Source organism: Hevea brasiliensis, chromosome 14 (genome assembly GCF_030052815.1).
Source record: "Hevea brasiliensis isolate MT/VB/25A 57/8 chromosome 14, ASM3005281v1, whole genome shotgun sequence".
Taxonomy (NCBI): domain Eukaryota; kingdom Viridiplantae; phylum Streptophyta; class Magnoliopsida; order Malpighiales; family Euphorbiaceae; genus Hevea; species Hevea brasiliensis.
Genome location: NC_079506.1, coordinates 70,327,676 through 70,346,341, shown reverse-complemented (window position 1 = coordinate 70,346,341; position 18,666 = coordinate 70,327,676). Strand labels below are relative to the sequence as shown.

General features: G+C 34.1%; 1 protein-coding gene and 1 long non-coding RNA gene across 2 annotated transcripts; one reads left to right on the top strand and one right to left on the bottom strand.

Annotated features, from left to right (window-relative positions):
- Positions 1 to 13,399: 13,399 nt before the first annotated feature.
- On the top strand, positions 13,400 to 15,645 carry LOC110667796 (uncharacterized). Its single transcript, XR_009143743.1, has 2 exons — positions 13,400 to 14,867; positions 14,953 to 15,645. It is a non-coding gene; the product is annotated as an uncharacterized LOC110667796 (long non-coding RNA).
- A 332-nt stretch (positions 15,646 to 15,977) lies between these two features.
- Positions 15,978 to 17,057, bottom strand: LOC110667775 (probable mediator of RNA polymerase II transcription subunit 26c). The gene has a single exon (XM_021828746.2). The coding sequence runs from the start codon at positions 17,046 to 17,048 to the stop codon at positions 15,978 to 15,980; it is 1,071 nt and encodes a 356-aa protein (XP_021684438.2). The 5' UTR covers positions 17,049 to 17,057.
- Between the last annotated feature and the right edge of the window lie 1,609 nt (positions 17,058 to 18,666).

Below are 18,666 nucleotides of genomic sequence, written 5' to 3'. Positions count from 1 at the left end.
GTCACTAATTGACCTTTAAAATGTTCATCAACCACCACATGAGCAAAACCCTAATTTTGCTTAAACCCAAATTTTCAAAGTTTCAATTCTTGCATCAAACATACAAATTAGTGTTCTAATTCATAAATTCATGTTAAGGTATCATCAATTCTCATTCCAATTCAATCAATTCATCAAAATCCTAACCTAAACAAGGCTGCCAAAATTGGGATTTTCATACACATGAATTTCATTCATTTTCTCACTAATTCTAACTTTAATCAAGCTCCTAAGCAAGAATTAAGAGAGAGAGATGAGTGATTGGACACTAACCTCTTTGGAGAGATTTTCTCCCTTCAATTTCCTTTACTTTTTTTGGTTTTCTTGGCAGCCAAACACCTTCCCAAGTGGTGTAGACAAGTTTTAATGAAGGAGGTCTAGGGTTTTGTGGAGGGAAATCAATGAAAATTAAGAGAGATGAAGAAATTTTTCATGGAAGAGAGAGATGAGAGATTGTAACACCCTAGGCAAATCCCACATCGGCAAAACACGGGAGAGATGCTGGGTTTATAAGTTGGTGGTTCGTAACCCCTAGTGACGTGTTTTAAAACCGTGAGGACTTTGGCCCAGAGCGGACAATATCACTGTGGGCCGGGCCATTACATTACCAGGCTCTGATACCACAAATGTAATGGCCCGGCCCACTAGTGATATTGTCCGCTCAGGGCCGAAGCTCTCATGGTTTTAAAATGCGTCACTAGGGTTTACGAACCACCAATTTATAAACCCAGCATCTCTCCCGTGTTTTGCCGATGTGGGATTTGCCTAGGGTGTTATAGAGATTTTCGGCCATGAGAAGGAAATGAGGAAGATGGCTGTTTGGTTTTTGTTTTTATCTCATTTTTATTTTATTTTTATCCCTTTATTTAATTTGTCAAATTGCGATTGGGTGTTGCTTTTTAATTGCATCATGCTTAGGTCATAAATCTAATTTAATTTCAATTTCTTTTCTCATTTCTTTTACTCATTTCTAATTAAATATTTAGTAATAGTTATTCACATTTTATGTCATATAATTTATTTACTTAATTAGACAAGTTGGTCAAAATCATCTCCAAAGGCGAAATGAACAAAATACCCTTCGTTTAGCTTAATGAGCTAAAATTGTCTGTACCGATTGTTTCAATTTTCCTTGGCTTTTCTTAGCAATTTATTGTCATCGAACCCTCAATCACTCCTCCCTGGAGTCCCAAAAATTATTTCACAGAATTCCCTTAGGGTTTAGGGTTGCTAAATATCTTCACCGTAACTTCCCATTAGGGTCACCCATCGCTAGGTCTACGGCTCATTTAACCTTAAATGTATTTTATTTCTAAAATTTTTCCTTAATTTTTCTTGACATTATTTGAGCTATTTATGACTCCTCACTCTAGTTTAAATATAGTTTCAGAAATTCTGACTGTCCGGACCGATATTAGTCATCGAAATAGTAGAATGTACGAACTAGTTAAAGTGAGGGTGTTACAGCTCTTCCCCTCTAAATAAAATTTCATCCTCGAAATTTACCTGATGTAAATGGTTGAGGAATTTGCTACCTCCTTGCTTCTCCACTTCCTTGTGTTGTCTCATCAATGTCCAGGTCTGGTTCCTCCTGAGCTTCTATAGCATATACCCGTGGTGGCACTCTAGCCTCGGGCCTTTCGACTGTCTCAGAAATAGCTTTTTGTGAAATGTCAGCCATCTCTGCTCTACCAGGTCTTCTACCCCTTTGCATTGTGGAGGGTAGGTCTATCGGCTTGTGCTGGAGCTGATAAATCACTCCTCTGGGGACAATCTCTTATGTATTGATCCGTAGCCCCACACTTGAAACACTCTCTAGTTAACAATCGACACTCCCCTCTGTGTCTCCTACCACAGTGCGTACATTCAGGCACTGGGGCTGATCCCCTTGTTACTGTGCTCGGGGAGCTAGCTACAGATATCCCAACCTGGCCTCTCTGGCCCTGTGTCTGGTTCTGTGAACCCTTTAACTTCTTACTATCAGATGGTATACTTGACTGCCCTGATCCAAATTCCCTCTTACGCTGCCTATCTTTCCTGCTTTGTTCACTTACTCTGACCCTTTCCACTTTCAGTGCAGCTTTAACCAGTTTTGCAAAATCTAAAATCCCCAAAGCTGTTATCATAATTTTGATATTATCATTTAGCCCCTCTTCAAACCTTCTACACCTCTCAGCTTCTGTGGGGACTATCTCCCTTCCGTATCTACTCAGTCTAACAAATTCTCTCTCATATTCTGCTACTGTCAACTGTCTCTACCTCAAACTAATGAACTCTCTTCTTCAAACTAATGAACTCTCTTCTTCTGTCTTCTAGATATACATTTCCAATGTACTTCTTCCTTAACTCCACAAGGAAGAACTCCCAAGTAATTCTATCTAGCTGCACCTCACTGGATACTGTGTCCCACCACTGGTACGCATCATCTTGAAGTAGGGACACAACACCCTCCAGGTTCTGCTCTGGGGTGCAATGAAGTTGCTTCAGTACTCTTATGGTTCGGTCTAACCAATTCTCAGCTGCCACCGGGTCATCTTCTTTCTTACCCACGAAATCCACAGCTCCAAACTTCCTAATCTTTTCCAGGTGAGATTTCTGCTGTGGAGGTGGTGGCGGTGGCATAGCTCCTGCCATCTGTCTAAAAAACTCGGCCATTTGCTGAAACATGGCTTGTGGAGGCTGTGTAGGTGCCTCATGTACTGGTGGAGCAGGTCCCCCCCTGACTCCAGCTTCAGTCACATGCGGAGCATGACTCTCCACCTCTTCATCGACTGCTCTCTATGATGTTGGGTCCATATCCTAATCAAAATAACCAAAAACAACAGATCTGCATCAGTATCACCTCCACACTTACAAATGTAATGCAATGGTATGCACTCTATCTAGACCCAGAAACGCCTAAATCGTGCTCTGATACACGCGTAGGAGCCCGGCTTAGGCTAGACGTGGCGTAAAGCTCCTTTGAAAGACAAGGAAATATGTCCCACATCGGAATGGGAGGACAAGGTAATGATATATAAAATGGGGGAACTAATCATTAGAGGAGCCTTTTGGTGGAATGGCCTGGAGAGTTGGAGGAACTCTAGGGTTAAGCGTGCTCGCTTGAGAGAAATCCAAGGATGGGTGACCTCCTGGGAAGTTCAAGGCACTCAACTAGTAATATGAATAGTAACACCATAACATTAAGTACAAAACACTCAACTTAGGAAACTTTATAAGTGAATTTAAAATACAAAGTTCAATTATTGGAATTATTATTAGAAATAATTTGAATGGATATTGAAACACTCTAATTATGTTTTTCAGTAGGAAAGGAGCCCTCCAAGGAAGGAGGAAAAATTGGACCAAGTCAAGATTAGTTAAGAGGTTTGTGCACAACAACTACCCCTTTTTTATTTGCAAATTGAATTTTGAATGGAATGATTTGTGACATTAATTTATGGCCTTATTTACATGAATACTTTGATTGACAAAAATTATATGTTGTTTGCCCAATTTTGGGAAATTATAGGAAATGAAATAAGAATGTGAATTGATGAATATTTTTTATGCTTGCAAAAATATTGAAATGGTTTGAAACCACAGTATCATGGCTATATGTTTGAATTCCTCACTAGCTTGCCTAGTGGGACGAATTAGATTTATATTCCCTCTCTGGTTGAAGTGTTGAAGTGTGTGCCAGCTGAGGACGAATTGAGTGAGTACTCATATATTTATGCTAGCTAGCCTTTGCATTCCCCATTAGCCTTTGGTTATTGGGATGAATTGGATATTTGTATCATGATCAAGCTGTGTGACTTTTCAAAATTTTGTTTTTTGATTTGTGGAATGAAATTTGATTTATTTAAGGAATTTTCTGGTTTTAGAAATAAAGCATGATTTTCTATGTGTTAATAATTTAATTGATTTAATTTGAAAATTTGTGATTTTGGAAGTGTGTAAATTATTATTTTCTTTAAGTTGTGCACCACTGAGTCTTTGGCTCAGCGATAGCTTCTTATTGCTGTCGCAGGTAAAGAGATAGATAAAGCAGCAGAGTAGGCTGCTGGTGATGTGCAGTAATCATTATTTTGGAGACATCACCGGGTATATAGAAAATACCCTCGTAAATATTTCTTTTAATGTATATGTATCTGTGTGTATGTACATACTGGACTTGAGCAGTTGTATAAAAATTTTAGAATTTTATTTTGACTAGTGTAAATATTTATAATGTAAGCCAGTTATTTCTTATTAATGAAATCCTTGAGTTTCTTTTGAATTTTTTTTTTTATAATGAATTGCTTGAAATTGTGTTGATTAAGAATGGATTGTGATGAGTTTGTAAATGGAGTTGTGGTTTACTATATTGGGAGTGTTTTTCACAGGTTTTGAAGAACCGTTTTCTCCATTTATAAACGAAACTTTGTCAAAATTTTCGTAAAAATTTTAGAAATTTCGAAAAGGTTCAAATGGACTGTTATGATATAAACCCCAAATAAAAGTTCTTTAATGATATAAAACTAATTCACCTAGTGTGCATTAAAGATCAACATTATAGATTGACTAATAAAAGGAATAGTATTAATAAAATTAATTATTGAACCTTATTATTAGAAACAATTTAAATGAGTGCTGAAACACTTTAAATTGTGTGTTTCAGTTAGAAAAGACACTGAAAAGGGAAAAGACCCATCGAGTCAAGGCCAAGAGCCGACTCATCAGAGGTTTATGTACAACTAGTTTTTAATTGATTTTGTTCCGAAAATTTCATATGACTAAATGACGTATTTTCCTTATGTATTATGTTTATCAAGTATTGGATTTAATTCAATGATTATTGAAATTGTTATAGTATGTATGAATTTAGCTTTGTGAAATGGTATTTCAACAAGTATTAAGCATTGTTGTGGATTGAATAAATTATGTTTTAGAAAATTGTGATAGAATATGTTTTGAATTGTGATGGGCTATTTGCATGGAAAAATACAAATTTATGTTTTGAATTGTGATGAGCATAAAAATTATTGGATATTGGAATTGACTTTGAATCGAATTGTGTTGTGATTTATGCTCACAAAAAGGACAAAGAGATTTATGATATTGTTTTATATCTCACTACAGATGCTTGACTAGGTTATTATCCGTCTTTCTCATTTGTTGAGAAGACAATGGAGTTCGTTTTGTTTTGATTACCATGGTACTTGCACAGGCTTAGATTCTCCTCTTATTAGAGGTTAGATCTAAGTTTTTTTTGCTATGGCCCTTTCGAAAGTTTCATTATTGTGGTGTGTACTGTGCACGATGATTCCACCTCCCCGACCATAGAGAGTTAGAATCTGATTCGACCTCCTCGACCATAGGGAGTTAGAATCACCCCGGAGATGGCCCTTTCGGATTAGTCTTGCATAGTTAATGAGATAAAGAATGGTTTTTAAATAATAAAGAATTGTGATTTCAATTATGATTTATGTATATTTGATTTTATTGAAATTAATGTTTATTTCCTTAAATTGCTGGAATTACTTTAATTGTTCAGTTGTAATTTGACAAATTGAAATTCTTGATCAAGGTTATTTTAACAAATGATTTATATTATTGGCAACGATTATTTTGACCTTTGAAATTTTTATGAAGTTCAAGATTTTCAAATTATTAGTTATAATTTTGTCAATATATATATGGTATTATATTTTCAATTATAGTTGTGCATCACTGAGTTCACCACTTAGCGATAGCTTTGTATGTTGTCGCAGGTGAAAAGAGCATAGAGCACTTGAGTAAGCTTCCTTAAAGACACATTCAGATCAGCTCCAGGTACATCATAGGTATACCCATGTACATAGGTTTAATGTATGAATGTAATAATATGTATGTAAATTATTTGAGCAGTTGTATAAAAACTCTTGTAAAATAATTTGGTATGTAATTAAATGCAAATTATTGTAATGTAAATTTGAGATTTCATTTACCTGTATAATTTGTAATATTAATTTTTGAGTCTTGTAATCAAAGAAACTTTTATGATGAGGTTGGTTTGAAAATGAATTGATTTGATTATTGAGATTTGAAATTGTGAGATGAAATAAAGTTTATTGGAGTTGTATTTGAGAAATCATATTGGAAGTGTTTTCTTTTTCAGGTTTGAAGAACTGTTTTCTCAAAATACAGCCGGCACTCTGCCAAAATTTTGAAAAAAATTTTTCTAACACCAGATTTTAATCGATGATTTAAATTTCACGAAAATTGATTTAAAATCCCTTGTAGTATATTTAATGGGTTACCGGTAGGCGAAGTACGGTAATTCATTAGGTGTACTATGGGATCATACTGCATCTCACGGAGGAGTAGGGTGTGACACTGGTTTCCTCATAGGATGATGAGTTTGAAATGAAACTCTAGTATGCTTTCTGACCAAACAATGATCACATTTCTTCAACTGTGATGTCTACACTTTGTGAAGTTAGTTCTTCTTTGCCAAGCAATCAATTCCTTTCTCACTCATGTGACTAAGTCTCCTGTGCCATAATTCACATGTACTTGCATTTTCTACCACATTTATAGTGCCATTAGAAATTGAAGCTTGCATGAAATATAAATTAGAATACATATTTCCTCGCACTATAACCAAAAAGCCTTTTGTGAGTTTCCATTTACTTTCACCCATGATATTTAAATAGCCCTTATCATTAAGTCTTCCAGCAGAAATAAATTTCAAATGAACATTGGGTGCATTTTTGACATCTTTGAGCATTACTTTCATTCCATTGCCAGTATCCAAACAAACACCTTCAATACCAATAACTTGTGACAATCCACCATTACCCATCCTGTCACACCCTACCCCTCTGTAAGATGTAACATGATCCCGTAGTATACCTAATGAATTACCAACTCCGTCTACTGATAACCCATTAAATACACTACAAGGGATTTTAAAAACTTTTCTTACTTCTTTTGATGGTGAGCACTATTTACAGGTGTTAAAGACTTTGGTGAACTGAAGTGAAACAATTAACTCATTTGATTTATTTGGAATTTCTGTAAAAATTTTGGCAGAGTGCCATCTATATTTTGGACAAAACAGTTCTTCAGAAAACCTGTAAAAAGCACTTCAATATGTATTTGCAAATCTCAACTCCAACATATTTCTCAACACAACATTTTTCTCAACTCAAATCCATGATGATTTTTCAAAGCGAGATAAAAGAAATATAATACAACACTATTCAAGTAAATGAAATCTCAAATTTACATTTACAATAATTTACATTTAATTACATACCAAAATATTTTACAAGAGTTTTTATACAACTGCTCAAATAATTTACATACATATTATTACATGCTTACATCAAAACCTATGTACATGGGTATACCTATGATATACCTGGAGCTTATCTGAAAGTGTCCTCAAAGCAACTTAATCACTGTTCTATGCTCTTCTTACCTGCGACAGCATGCAAAGCTATCGCTGAGTGGTGAACTCAGTGGTGCACAACTATAATTTAAAACATAATACAATATACATTGACAAAATTTCTGATAAATAATTTGGAAATCTGAATACTCATCAAATTCCAAAACTCAAAATATTCATTGCCAATAATGTAAATCATTTGTATAAATGACTTGGATCACAAAATTCAATTTATCAAATCTTGACTATCCATTTAAGTAATTCCAACAAAATCAATTATACATAAACCATAATTGAAATCACAATTTCTTACCATTCAAAAGCCATTCTGTATCTCAAAAATCATTATGTATCTCAAAAATCAATCTTTATCTCACTAACTATGCAAGACTAATCCGAAAGGGCCATATTCGATGTGATTCTAACTCCCTATGGTCGGGGAGGTCGAATCAGATTCTAACTCCCTATGGTCGGGGAGGTCGAATCATCGTGCCTGATACCATCACAATAATGAATCTTCCGCAAGGGCCATAACGATAAAATAAACTTAGATCTAACCTCAAATCAGAGGAAAATCTAAGCCTGTGCACGTACCATGGTAATCAAAACACAACTCACTCCATTGTCTTCTCAACAAATGAGAGAGACGGGTAATAACCTAGTCAAGCATCTATAGTGAGATATAAAACAACATCACAATCCTTTTAGTGAGCATAAATCACAATATAATTCGATTCAAATTTAATTTCGATATCCAATAATTTTTTTATGCTCATCACAATTCAAATCATAAATTTGCATTTTCCATGAAAATTACCCTCACAATTCAAAACATGTTCTATCATAATTTTCCAAAACATAATTTATTCAATCCATAACAATGCTTAATACCTGTGGAAATACCATTTCGCAAAGCTAAATTCATACATACTATAACAATTTCAATAATCATTGAATTAAATCCAATGCCTGTTAAACATAGTTCATAAGAAAATATGTCATTTAATCACATAAAATATTCAGAACAAAATCAGTTAAAAACTAGTTGTGCACAAACCTTTGATAATCGTCTCTGTCCGGACTCGGTGTTTCCTTCCCTTTTCCGAGTCTTTGGTGGCGAAACATAATTTGAAGTGTTTCAGTACTAAATTAAATTGTCTCTAACGATAATGTTCGATAAGTAATTCACTGAAGGCTATTATTTGCTCAATTACCTAATATACCAACCCTCGATGCGTTTAAGGTAAATTAGGTTTTGGTGTCCTTAATATGTCACATTCGATAGGGTTTTAGGGTTGGTACGTGTTACCAAACTCAATTCTATGTATATTGCGTTTTCTTGCATTTCATTGCAAATTGCTGGATTTCGGGATACTAGTTTGACCTAGCCGGACGGCCTAGTTTCCTCGGTTTTCGGGTTTCGGTCAAAACTACAAACTTGTAGATCTATGTCTTATTGCACGCGGGGCAAAATTTCAGGTCAATCCGAGTTAAGTAGACCAAGTTATGGTCATTATACTATTGCTTGTCAAATGGTATCAAATTAGGTCAATTTTTGGTCAATTTGGTCAACTCTGGTTCGGCCAGTTTTTGGACCCGAACTTGTGCAAGTTGTTTGACTTGCTTATGGTCATTTCTGGGCTTTGGTGTCTTCATAAGACTTGTAGGTATGGGTCTTAACTATTCATGGTTAAAATTTCAGGTCAATTGGACCTGGTTTGAGTGAGTTATGGCCTAAACACTCACTGCTGCCCAATTGGTCATTTTTCAGGTCCTAATTGCACCTAATCCGAATTGGTCATTTTTTTAGGTCACCTTGCAAGCAGAATTTTAGCATGGTTTCTCAATGAAAGTTGGCACATTTTGTGCTTAGTTTCACCTCAAATTGGTCTCATACCAATTGAGGTTACACATTTCAGGTTATGGGCTAAAATGTACACTGCCCTCAATATGCATTTCACACCCCACTTCAAACACACATATACCTTGCAATTTGGTTCACTTCCCTACCAATCTGTTTTGGTACATTAACCACAGTATAATCTACTTTACATTGACATTATTTTGGGCAGATTACCATTACCCTCAACACACCAAATATAATTCACATTTACAATATCTCAATACCATTACATACACACCTAAACACCACTAATTCTCACATACACTTTACACAATAATTTCATACACATATCCTTCATTCCTTAATGCCACAATTCTGCCAACACTCCCATGAATATACACATTTATTCAAGTGTCCCCAAGGCTGCCGAAATTGTCCTTCAACACCACATTGCCCTACAATCCATCAATTCTCATCCAAGTGCCAAAATCACCATGTATATGTGAAACAATTCATTAGGATATCAATTTACCATGATCAACATTATTTCTCATCAATTATATGCACAAATATCTCATCAAAAACGTGACTCATGGCTGTCCAAAATGAAAACAACAATAACTCTTCAAACTCAAAATTTTCCTTCACCAAACCAACACCCATAACATGCACACAAAACTTAACAAAGGAATTCTCAAAAAATGTAAACTTACCTTTGATTGTAACTTGCTAAACCTTCACCAAACTTCTCAAAATTGGTATCAATATCTTCCTTGTGATGTGTAGACAAAGTTTAATGAAGAAACCTAAGAGGTTGGAGTTGAAAATGGAGAGTTAAGAAAGCTTGCATGAAAAATGGCTATGGAGTTTCCTCTCACCTTCATTCACGGCAATGTTGAATTCATGTGGAGAAGATGGAGTTTCAGCTGCATATTAAGTGTACACATGTCCCACTATGTGTTTAATTAATTCCCTTAGTGGTCCACTAAAAAATTAAATCATATTTTAAGCTAAACTTTCACTTAATCCCACATTAAACCCTTGATTTTAGCTATTTATTTTAGGTACCACTAAATTAATTTTTCATTTCATTTTCTAAGTGTAATATTATTTATTTTTAATGGACATTTAGGTCAAAAGACAATTCGGGATGTCAAATGACCATAATGCCCCTGTTCGGGTGGCATTCCCGATTTTTCGGTATTACTGGGTTTTGTCTGTTTTTCGATTTCTCACTTTTCTTTGTACTAATTATTTAATTTTTCTTTGATCTTTCTAATGATATTTATTCTTCAATAAGGTTCTATTTAAGTCCTAAAAATGTTTTCCAGGGTTCCCCGATCCGGGAGCTAGTCAACGGTCCACGCCGTGACTTCCCAAAGATCACCCATCATTAGGTTTCCCGGCTCGTTTAACTTGGCTACATTTCTTTGCTATTATTTTTCCTTTGTTTTTCTTGTATTTTATTTTCTTGTATTTCATTATTTTATGTCTCCCCACTCATATTGAAGTGTAGTTCTAGGCATCCTAGCTGTCCGGACAACACTGGTCACCGGAACAGCAGAACGCACTACCGAACTTAGGGGTGTTACACATCCTCAATATGCCAAAATCACCAGAGGCATAAGAATTGAAAATTTCCTTCTTTAGTGTGACATGATGTGAAGTGCCACTATCAACCAGCCAAGTAGTCTCATTGAATTCTAAACTGTCTATGTCCTCATCCCAAATAATAGTCAGATCGTTAGTAGTAGTAGCAACAAATTGATTAGGCTTTTTTTTTTTATCATTCCTTTCTTACTTAGCACCATCTTTCTTATTTACCTTCATCCATTTGAAACAATTTTTCTATAGATGACCTGTCTTGCCATAGTAATAACACTCAATATCCTTATTTCTTGACCTTAACTTCCTCCTGCTTTTATCTCTGCCCTTTTGAGCTTTTTTTTTTGCTTTTCCCCCTATTCTCAGTGACCAAAACCTTTGTTTGTGATGAAGAACCTTGAGATCTTCTTCTCATTTCTTCATTCAATACACTTCCCTTAGCCATTTCAAAGGAGACAACACCATTAGGGCCTGAATTAGTAAGTGAGACTCTAAACATCTCCCAAGAGTTAGGTAGAGTGTTCAGCAACCACAGACCAAGAACCTCATCATCAAATTTGATACCCATGCCCAATAACTAATCCATAGTTCCATAAAATTCACTCAAGTAGTCGACTATAGAACTCCTTTCTTTGTATTTTATCTGCATCATTTTCTTCAGTAAAAATAACTTATTATTGCCACTCTTCGAGGTGTATAACAACTCAAGCTTATCCCATAGTGTTCTTGCATGCCTTTCATTACTAATACGATTATAAACATTATCATCAACAAATTGCTTAATATACTTGCATACTTGCTCATGCTCAAACTCTCAATCTTCATCACTTTTTAATTAAGGTTTTTGAGTAGCAAACACAGGCAAATGCAATGACTTCACAAATAGCAAATCTTTCATTTTGCAACAAAATTAACCCAATCAACAAATTAACCCAAGCAAGTAACAAATAATTCAAACACAAAAACAGCAAGTACATCAAGAACACAAGATTTTTTACGTGGCAAAACCTCTCCGATGTGAAGAGGAAAATCACAGGACTTTAGGAGTCCACCCTCAAATCTCCACTATCACCAAAATAAGATTACAAACACCCTTCAAAAGGTCTCACAATAGATTCACCAAATAATCTCGACAACAAAGAGATTAAATACAAGAGAAATGGAGAACAAAGAATAGAAATACACCAAACTAGAAGACAAAATTCGTGGGCCCAATCACTAGGCTAGAAGTTTACGATCTCCATCACCATCATTCAAATTGAAGAACCGAACGTCAAGAAGATGTAGACAAAATTTGAGCCTGATCTAACGATTAACGAACTTCCTAAGGCCAAAAGTGTGAAGCTGGTCCACATTAAAACTAAAAGACACCTCTGACTTTTGTAAATTCACTTCCTAACCCGAAAACTGCTCATATCTCTATAGTACTTAAGAAATTTCACTTCCTTCATTGAGTGTAGCCCACAAAAAAAAAAAAAGAACGCAAACATCGACAAAAAGCAAATGAGACACTTAGGGAGCTCCCTTGCAAAGATAAATACCATGGAGTGAACCAGACAACAATGACTCCATTGGATAATGGCTTCTTATAAAATTTTATATTTAATTGAAGGCCCAATAGGCAAATTATGTCTATAATTATTGTAAGAATCACGAACTCGAAAGTTAACTTAACCACTAGTGCTCGAGCAGATATGAATTGGCTAATAAGATAGATTAGCATAAAGCTATTATGTGTCTCGACTGGAGTTTCTTTCTTTGATTGAAACTTTACTTGGATTTAGACATATTTGAAAAAAGTGTTCAGAAATGGATGAATGAGAAAATTATTAAACTAATTCTATAAAAAAAATTCAATCATAAATAAACTATATAAAAAGATTCAATTATATAAAATTTTCAAATTTAGAAGTAATATATTATATATTGACTAACAAAATACTTAAATTAAACTGAATGGAGAAATTAAATATTAAACAGTACAAAAATATAGAGACAAACTATTTTTTTTTTAAATTGAAGGATCAAGTAATTATTTCATTAAAATAGAAGGTTTAAATAATAATTTTCTTAAAAGTAATAATTTTTCATTTGGATGAAAAGACAATTGTTAATAAAATGGCAAGAAACCAATGGTCATCGATATGTGAAGGGTAAATTATCATTTAGCCCCTCAATTATGTCGTAACTAATGACTTGATTATTTTATTTACTCCCTCATATTTGATTCCATTAACTATTTGGTCATTCCATTCATTTTAATCAATTTAACTATATGCCAAGGAACTAAAACGTGGTCAATGAAGGACGAAAATGGTTACAATGATAAAAATTCAAAGACGAAAATGTTTACCATTAATGCAAAAGTTTAACCAAAATAGACAAAGCAAGAAAAGTCTGCAAATCAAAACTTATAGTACAAGAATAAATAATAATTTTCTCTTTATGAAAATGTGAATTAAAAAAAATAGCTATAGCATTATAGGACAGTGTGCTAGATACACTGTTGAAACTTAAGCAAGCAGAGCCTCGATGCTTAACTGCTTAAGCCAGCATAGCCTTGTGCTTGTTCCAACTCATATACTGAACTCAGCTAATTGCAACTCTTCTTCTTCTTCTTACTCAAAATGGCCTTCTTCTTCTTTTAGAATTAAACCAAACCCACTCGTTCTACTGGAAGCGGAGGTCTAGATTTGGTTGATTTGGTCTAGCTATCGGATGACAAAAGGATGCCGACGTCTATTGCAACAATGCCCCCTGGCTCTGTGTGAGTCTCTTCAACAACATATGGTGCAAACTTCATGTCCTTGCAATTGAAATCTGGGTTTGTAGAAAATCTGTCTGATTTCTTCTTCTTCTCCTTGATTTGCTTAAATTAGTATTCATTACTGATATTATTCACCCTTCTTTTGGCCTGCTTATTGCAAAATGTAAATTTGCCTTTGCTTCTTTGGATTTCCTGTATGTATAGAACAATTTTGTATTTTGATGGTGATAAATGATAATTGACTACCATCTGGATTTGATTCTGCGGAAGCTGCTGCTAGTAATAGGTCAAATCGATGAATCCCATACTTTGGTGTTTTGATTCGAAACCAAAACGACGGATTACAAACCGCTAGATAATTCGCCAAGTTTGGGTTCAGTGGAAATTGCTCTATACTCTAAATTAGCAAAGAGAATTCCTTTTAATATTTTGTCTAAAATTTGTTATCTTAGCGGCAATATGGTTCCATTCCAAATGATCTATGTCATCTGAGCAATCTGGGTGAGTTAAGACTTTTAGGGTCAGTACCAAGTTGCTTTGGGAATCTTACCTCTCTAACAGCTTGATAGCAATAATTTAACTTCAAGTATGCCCTTAAGGAGGACATGTTGGTTTTTAACTTGTCATCAAATTCACTAGGTGGCCATCTGAATTGGAAATTTAGAGGTCATTTATCAAATGGACTTGTCAAAGAATCATTTCTTTGGTGGTATTCCAAGTGAGATCGGTGCTCTCCAACAGTTGATAATTTATCTCTCTTTGGCACATAATAAATTCCAAGGACCTATACCAGGTTCAATTGGGAGCACCTGGATCTCTCCAATAGCATACTCTCTGCTGTGATTGCCAAGATTGTAAATGGTCCTCTGCAAGGAATTTCTCCTTCTAGTCTGTTGTAAGACAGACTTGGGAACAGCTCTTTTATGCACAATCTTGGACCCTGCGGAGCTCCTCAGCTAGGCTTCAATAAGATTTCTGAAATATGTTTTACCGGCTACAGCTTCAGCAATATTGGTACTAGCCCTTGTATATGTGCTGGCAAGGCGGCAAAGAAAAAAGGAGAACAGTCCTTTCTCTACTCAACTGGATTTGCTACATATAGCAACATATAGAAGGTTTTCATACCAGGAACTCATGCAGGCTACAAATGGATTAGACGAAAGTAACCTACTTTTGGATATAGAGGGATGCTTGGTATGGCTGCTGCAGTAAAGGTATTCAATTTGCAACTAGTTTTGACGCAGAATGTGAAGTTCTTTGAAGCATTCGTCACAGAAATCTTATCAAAATTATCAACAGCTGTGCCAATGTTGACGTCAAAGCATTGGTGATGGAGTTCATGCCCAATGGAAACCTTGAGGCATTGTTGCACTCTAATTCCTATTGCTTGGATATGCTACAGAGGTTAAACAGCTTGGTAGATGTTGCACTTTCTTCGGAATATCTTCACTACAATTTTGTTTTGATTTTCATGATTTCTCTACATTTTTTATGTTATATGCAGAGTCTGGATCACAGGGAATAGCGTCTTATGGAATCATGTTGATGGAAACATTTACAAGGAAGAAGCCCACAGGAGAAATGTGCTTGAAAGATTGGGTATTAGACTCATTGCAGAGTGGTGAGATGATGGATTCCAAACACAAATGAGAGTGATCTCGCAGCTAATGTGTATAATCTGTCATGAGTTTGGCTTGTGAAATGAGGATCAACATTTTACACAGGCTGAAGAAAATAAAGGACAAGTATGAAAAGAACATGCAAGCCACTTGCAAATTACCATAAAATCTTTTCTTTTTCTCTACAAAAGTGGAATTCTTTTTGCTTCTATAATGGTTAAGCTACTATATAGTCTCAACTTATGCTTACGTAAAACAATTTATTCCTCTAAATTCTGGAGTGTACGAACTAGATTTAGGAAAAGTGGTGTCCTTTGTAGTGCTGTGCATCAGCTTCAATATATAATTGAAATGAAAATTTTTATGAACTAAATTGAATTACATATTACTGATTTTTCAATTTCATTTGACACGTTCTTGGCAAATTTTCAAGAATTACATAAGACCAAACCTCTCAAATTCTCATTGCAATTTAAAAGCAAGTAGCCATGAACTATCTGCAGAAATTAACATGCAAATGTCCAAAATTTAAGAGCTTTAATATCCAAAATTCAGGGCAAATATGTTAAAAGATCAAATTGGAAAATAATCAAATTATCATAGAATGCAATAATTTCATGTTCACAAATATGATTTTCTTTTAAAAAAATCGACCCAACTTACAAAAATAACGCATTATCCTCAACCTTAATATATAAACAATCTTTAAGGGTATTGCAAATATAAAAGATCTGAATAAGCAGAGCCTGTTAAAGACCCTTCTGCCAAAATCAGTAGCGCCTTCAGAGAACCACCACCTTTGTTCTTTGCAAAAAAGGCAATCTTGGGTTTTGGAATATCATGTATGTCTATCACTTGAATTGTTCTTTGCTTCTTGGCATTTAAGGCTTCTTTGTAATTCTCTTGAAGCCTCTTGCTTGCAGAGGCCAGCCTCTCATAATCAACTTCTCTCTCTCTTTGCTGCTGCTGCTCTCTCTGTCTCTGCACATTGTGAGAAACAGAAACTGATTGATGGGTAGGTCTACGAGGATCTTCTTTTCGAGGAACTGGTTTTGGCTTTCCTTCTGGTTCACAAGTTTTCTTGTCTGAATCAGAACTCTCTTTGTGAGTATTTGGAGAGTATGCAATATCAGGAACCTGGTTCCGGGAAATTTTCTGCTGTGGGGAGTTCCCATCAGCCGTTAGAGTAGAGGATGCTTGCTCTTCTTGAGGATTTAGCCTCAACCATTCATCTACAATTTCTCTCCATTTCCTGACAAGTTGCTTCACTAATCTCCGAACATCATCCGATGAATGCTTTCTCAAACTACTGACATGTCTTCCAATGCCAGTGTCCTTGAGTGCCTCGAAGGTCATATCCATATCTGCTAAAGTTTGAAGCAAATCAACCAGAGAATCTTGAGACTGATCAGGATTTTCAAGATGTTGTATAATCTCCAAAATCTTCTTCTGCTTATCGTCGAACGATCCCGCAAATGGATCCAATTCATCATCGTTTTCTTCATGTTCATCTCCATAAATCGACCCACTTCGACATCCATCTCCACCTTTGGCTTCATTTCTGTTTTCTCTCATTTCATGCCCATCACTAATCCTGCCCATACTCCTACATCGACCAGGCGAGCTCAATGCGCATAGCATTTCAACAATCTTATCTCTCCGCTGCTTCAAGTCAGCCCCGAAATCCAACGAAGCCACCAATATCGCAGTGTCAATAAAAGTCCAGACGTCAACACCCGTAATCTCCAGAATCCATCGAAAATCATCTATATCCATTCTATATATCTTGATAAAAAACAAAGAACAAAGAATTGATATACTAGAAGAACAAAGAACTTCTATATTTTCTTGGGTGTATAATATGAATCTTCGGCGATAGAAGTCTGATGGAGAAGCAAAACAATAAGTAATAATCTGACTCCAAATTTCGCTAGGAAACCAGACTCCTAAATTCACTGGGAAAACAAAATAATAATAATAATAATAATAATAATAATAATAATAATAATAATAATAATAATAATAATTTCTGCAATTATTTTAAACAAATAAATTTTCATAAAATTTTGTAAATTTTATTTATAAATTCATTTTAAATTTTATATCTCTATTCCTATAAAATCTATCATACTTCTAATTCTATTAAGGTTGGTAAAATTTACGATTAAAGCAATAGAAATATCGTAAAAATTTTACAAGGATTGATTTAGACTAAAAAAAATAATAAGAATAATAACAGAGATAATACTAAAATTTAAAAAATACGAATTGTTGACGAAATCAAATGTAAGGGTGTAAATCATGTATTTTTAAAAATATAAAATCAAGTTATTAATTTTGATATAATTGAGAGACTAAATAATAATTTATTTTTATATATAAAAAAAAAGTTATAGCTTTGGAGGACTATGCATTTTACACACTTTTAAACTTAAGCAAGCATAATTAATATAAATGAGAAAAGAGAAGAAGAGCAAAAGAAGCAAAAGAAAAAGATTCAGAAATTAGTTTTAAAGAATATTATGTCCATTGAATGATCAAGATAAAATGCATCACATCTTCACATTAATAATTTCAATGATAAAATGCAAAAGTCACTTTCTAAACTTTTTGGTAAATAAATAAAGATTTTTATAAACTGTAACAGCTTGGTATCCTATGTTAATAGACGTCCTAAATTATTTGATATTTGAAATGAAAGGAAATAAAGTTAAGAAAATGTCTCTTTGAAAATATTTTTTTATTGTTTGATTGTAATATAATTTTAATTTTATTTAAAAATTAAATTATGTTATTAAATATTTTTTATTTTTAATATTTATAAATAATATGAATTTAAAAAAATCTATATTACTTATTCATGTTAATATATATATATATATATATATATATATATATATATATATATATATATATATATATATATATATATATATTAACACTTTATTTGTTTCATATAAAATAACTTATATATAAAAAATATTTTTCATGAATATGAAAGGATTTTCCGTTGTTTGGTTGCAATGTTAAATAAATGATATGTATTTATATCATGCATATATAAATATTTTCATATTTTAATAAAATTATCATAATTTAGAAAATAGAAAATGATTTAGTTTTTCCTTTGATCAAGAAAATCTGCAGAAATAAAAATCTGCAGAAATCAGTTTTAAAGAATATTACAGTCATTGAAGAATCAAGAGAGAAACAGAGTTAAGCAGAACAAGTTTGCATTAGTTTAATGAATTATGCAAGCTCTAAACTTGATTTAAACAGTAAATATACTAACCTTTCAAACCAACAATTGTGAGAAGCCATGTCTGGTTTTTCTTCTTCCTCTCAGAAATTTTCTTTCTCTGACTCTGTGTAAAGGAAGCATTCCCTCCTTTTA

Excerpts from the sequence above, each read along its gene's own strand:
- LOC110667775 (XM_021828746.2), bottom strand. The coding sequence starts at position 17,048 with ATGGATATAGATGATTTTCGATGGATTCTGGAGATTACGGGTGTTGAC.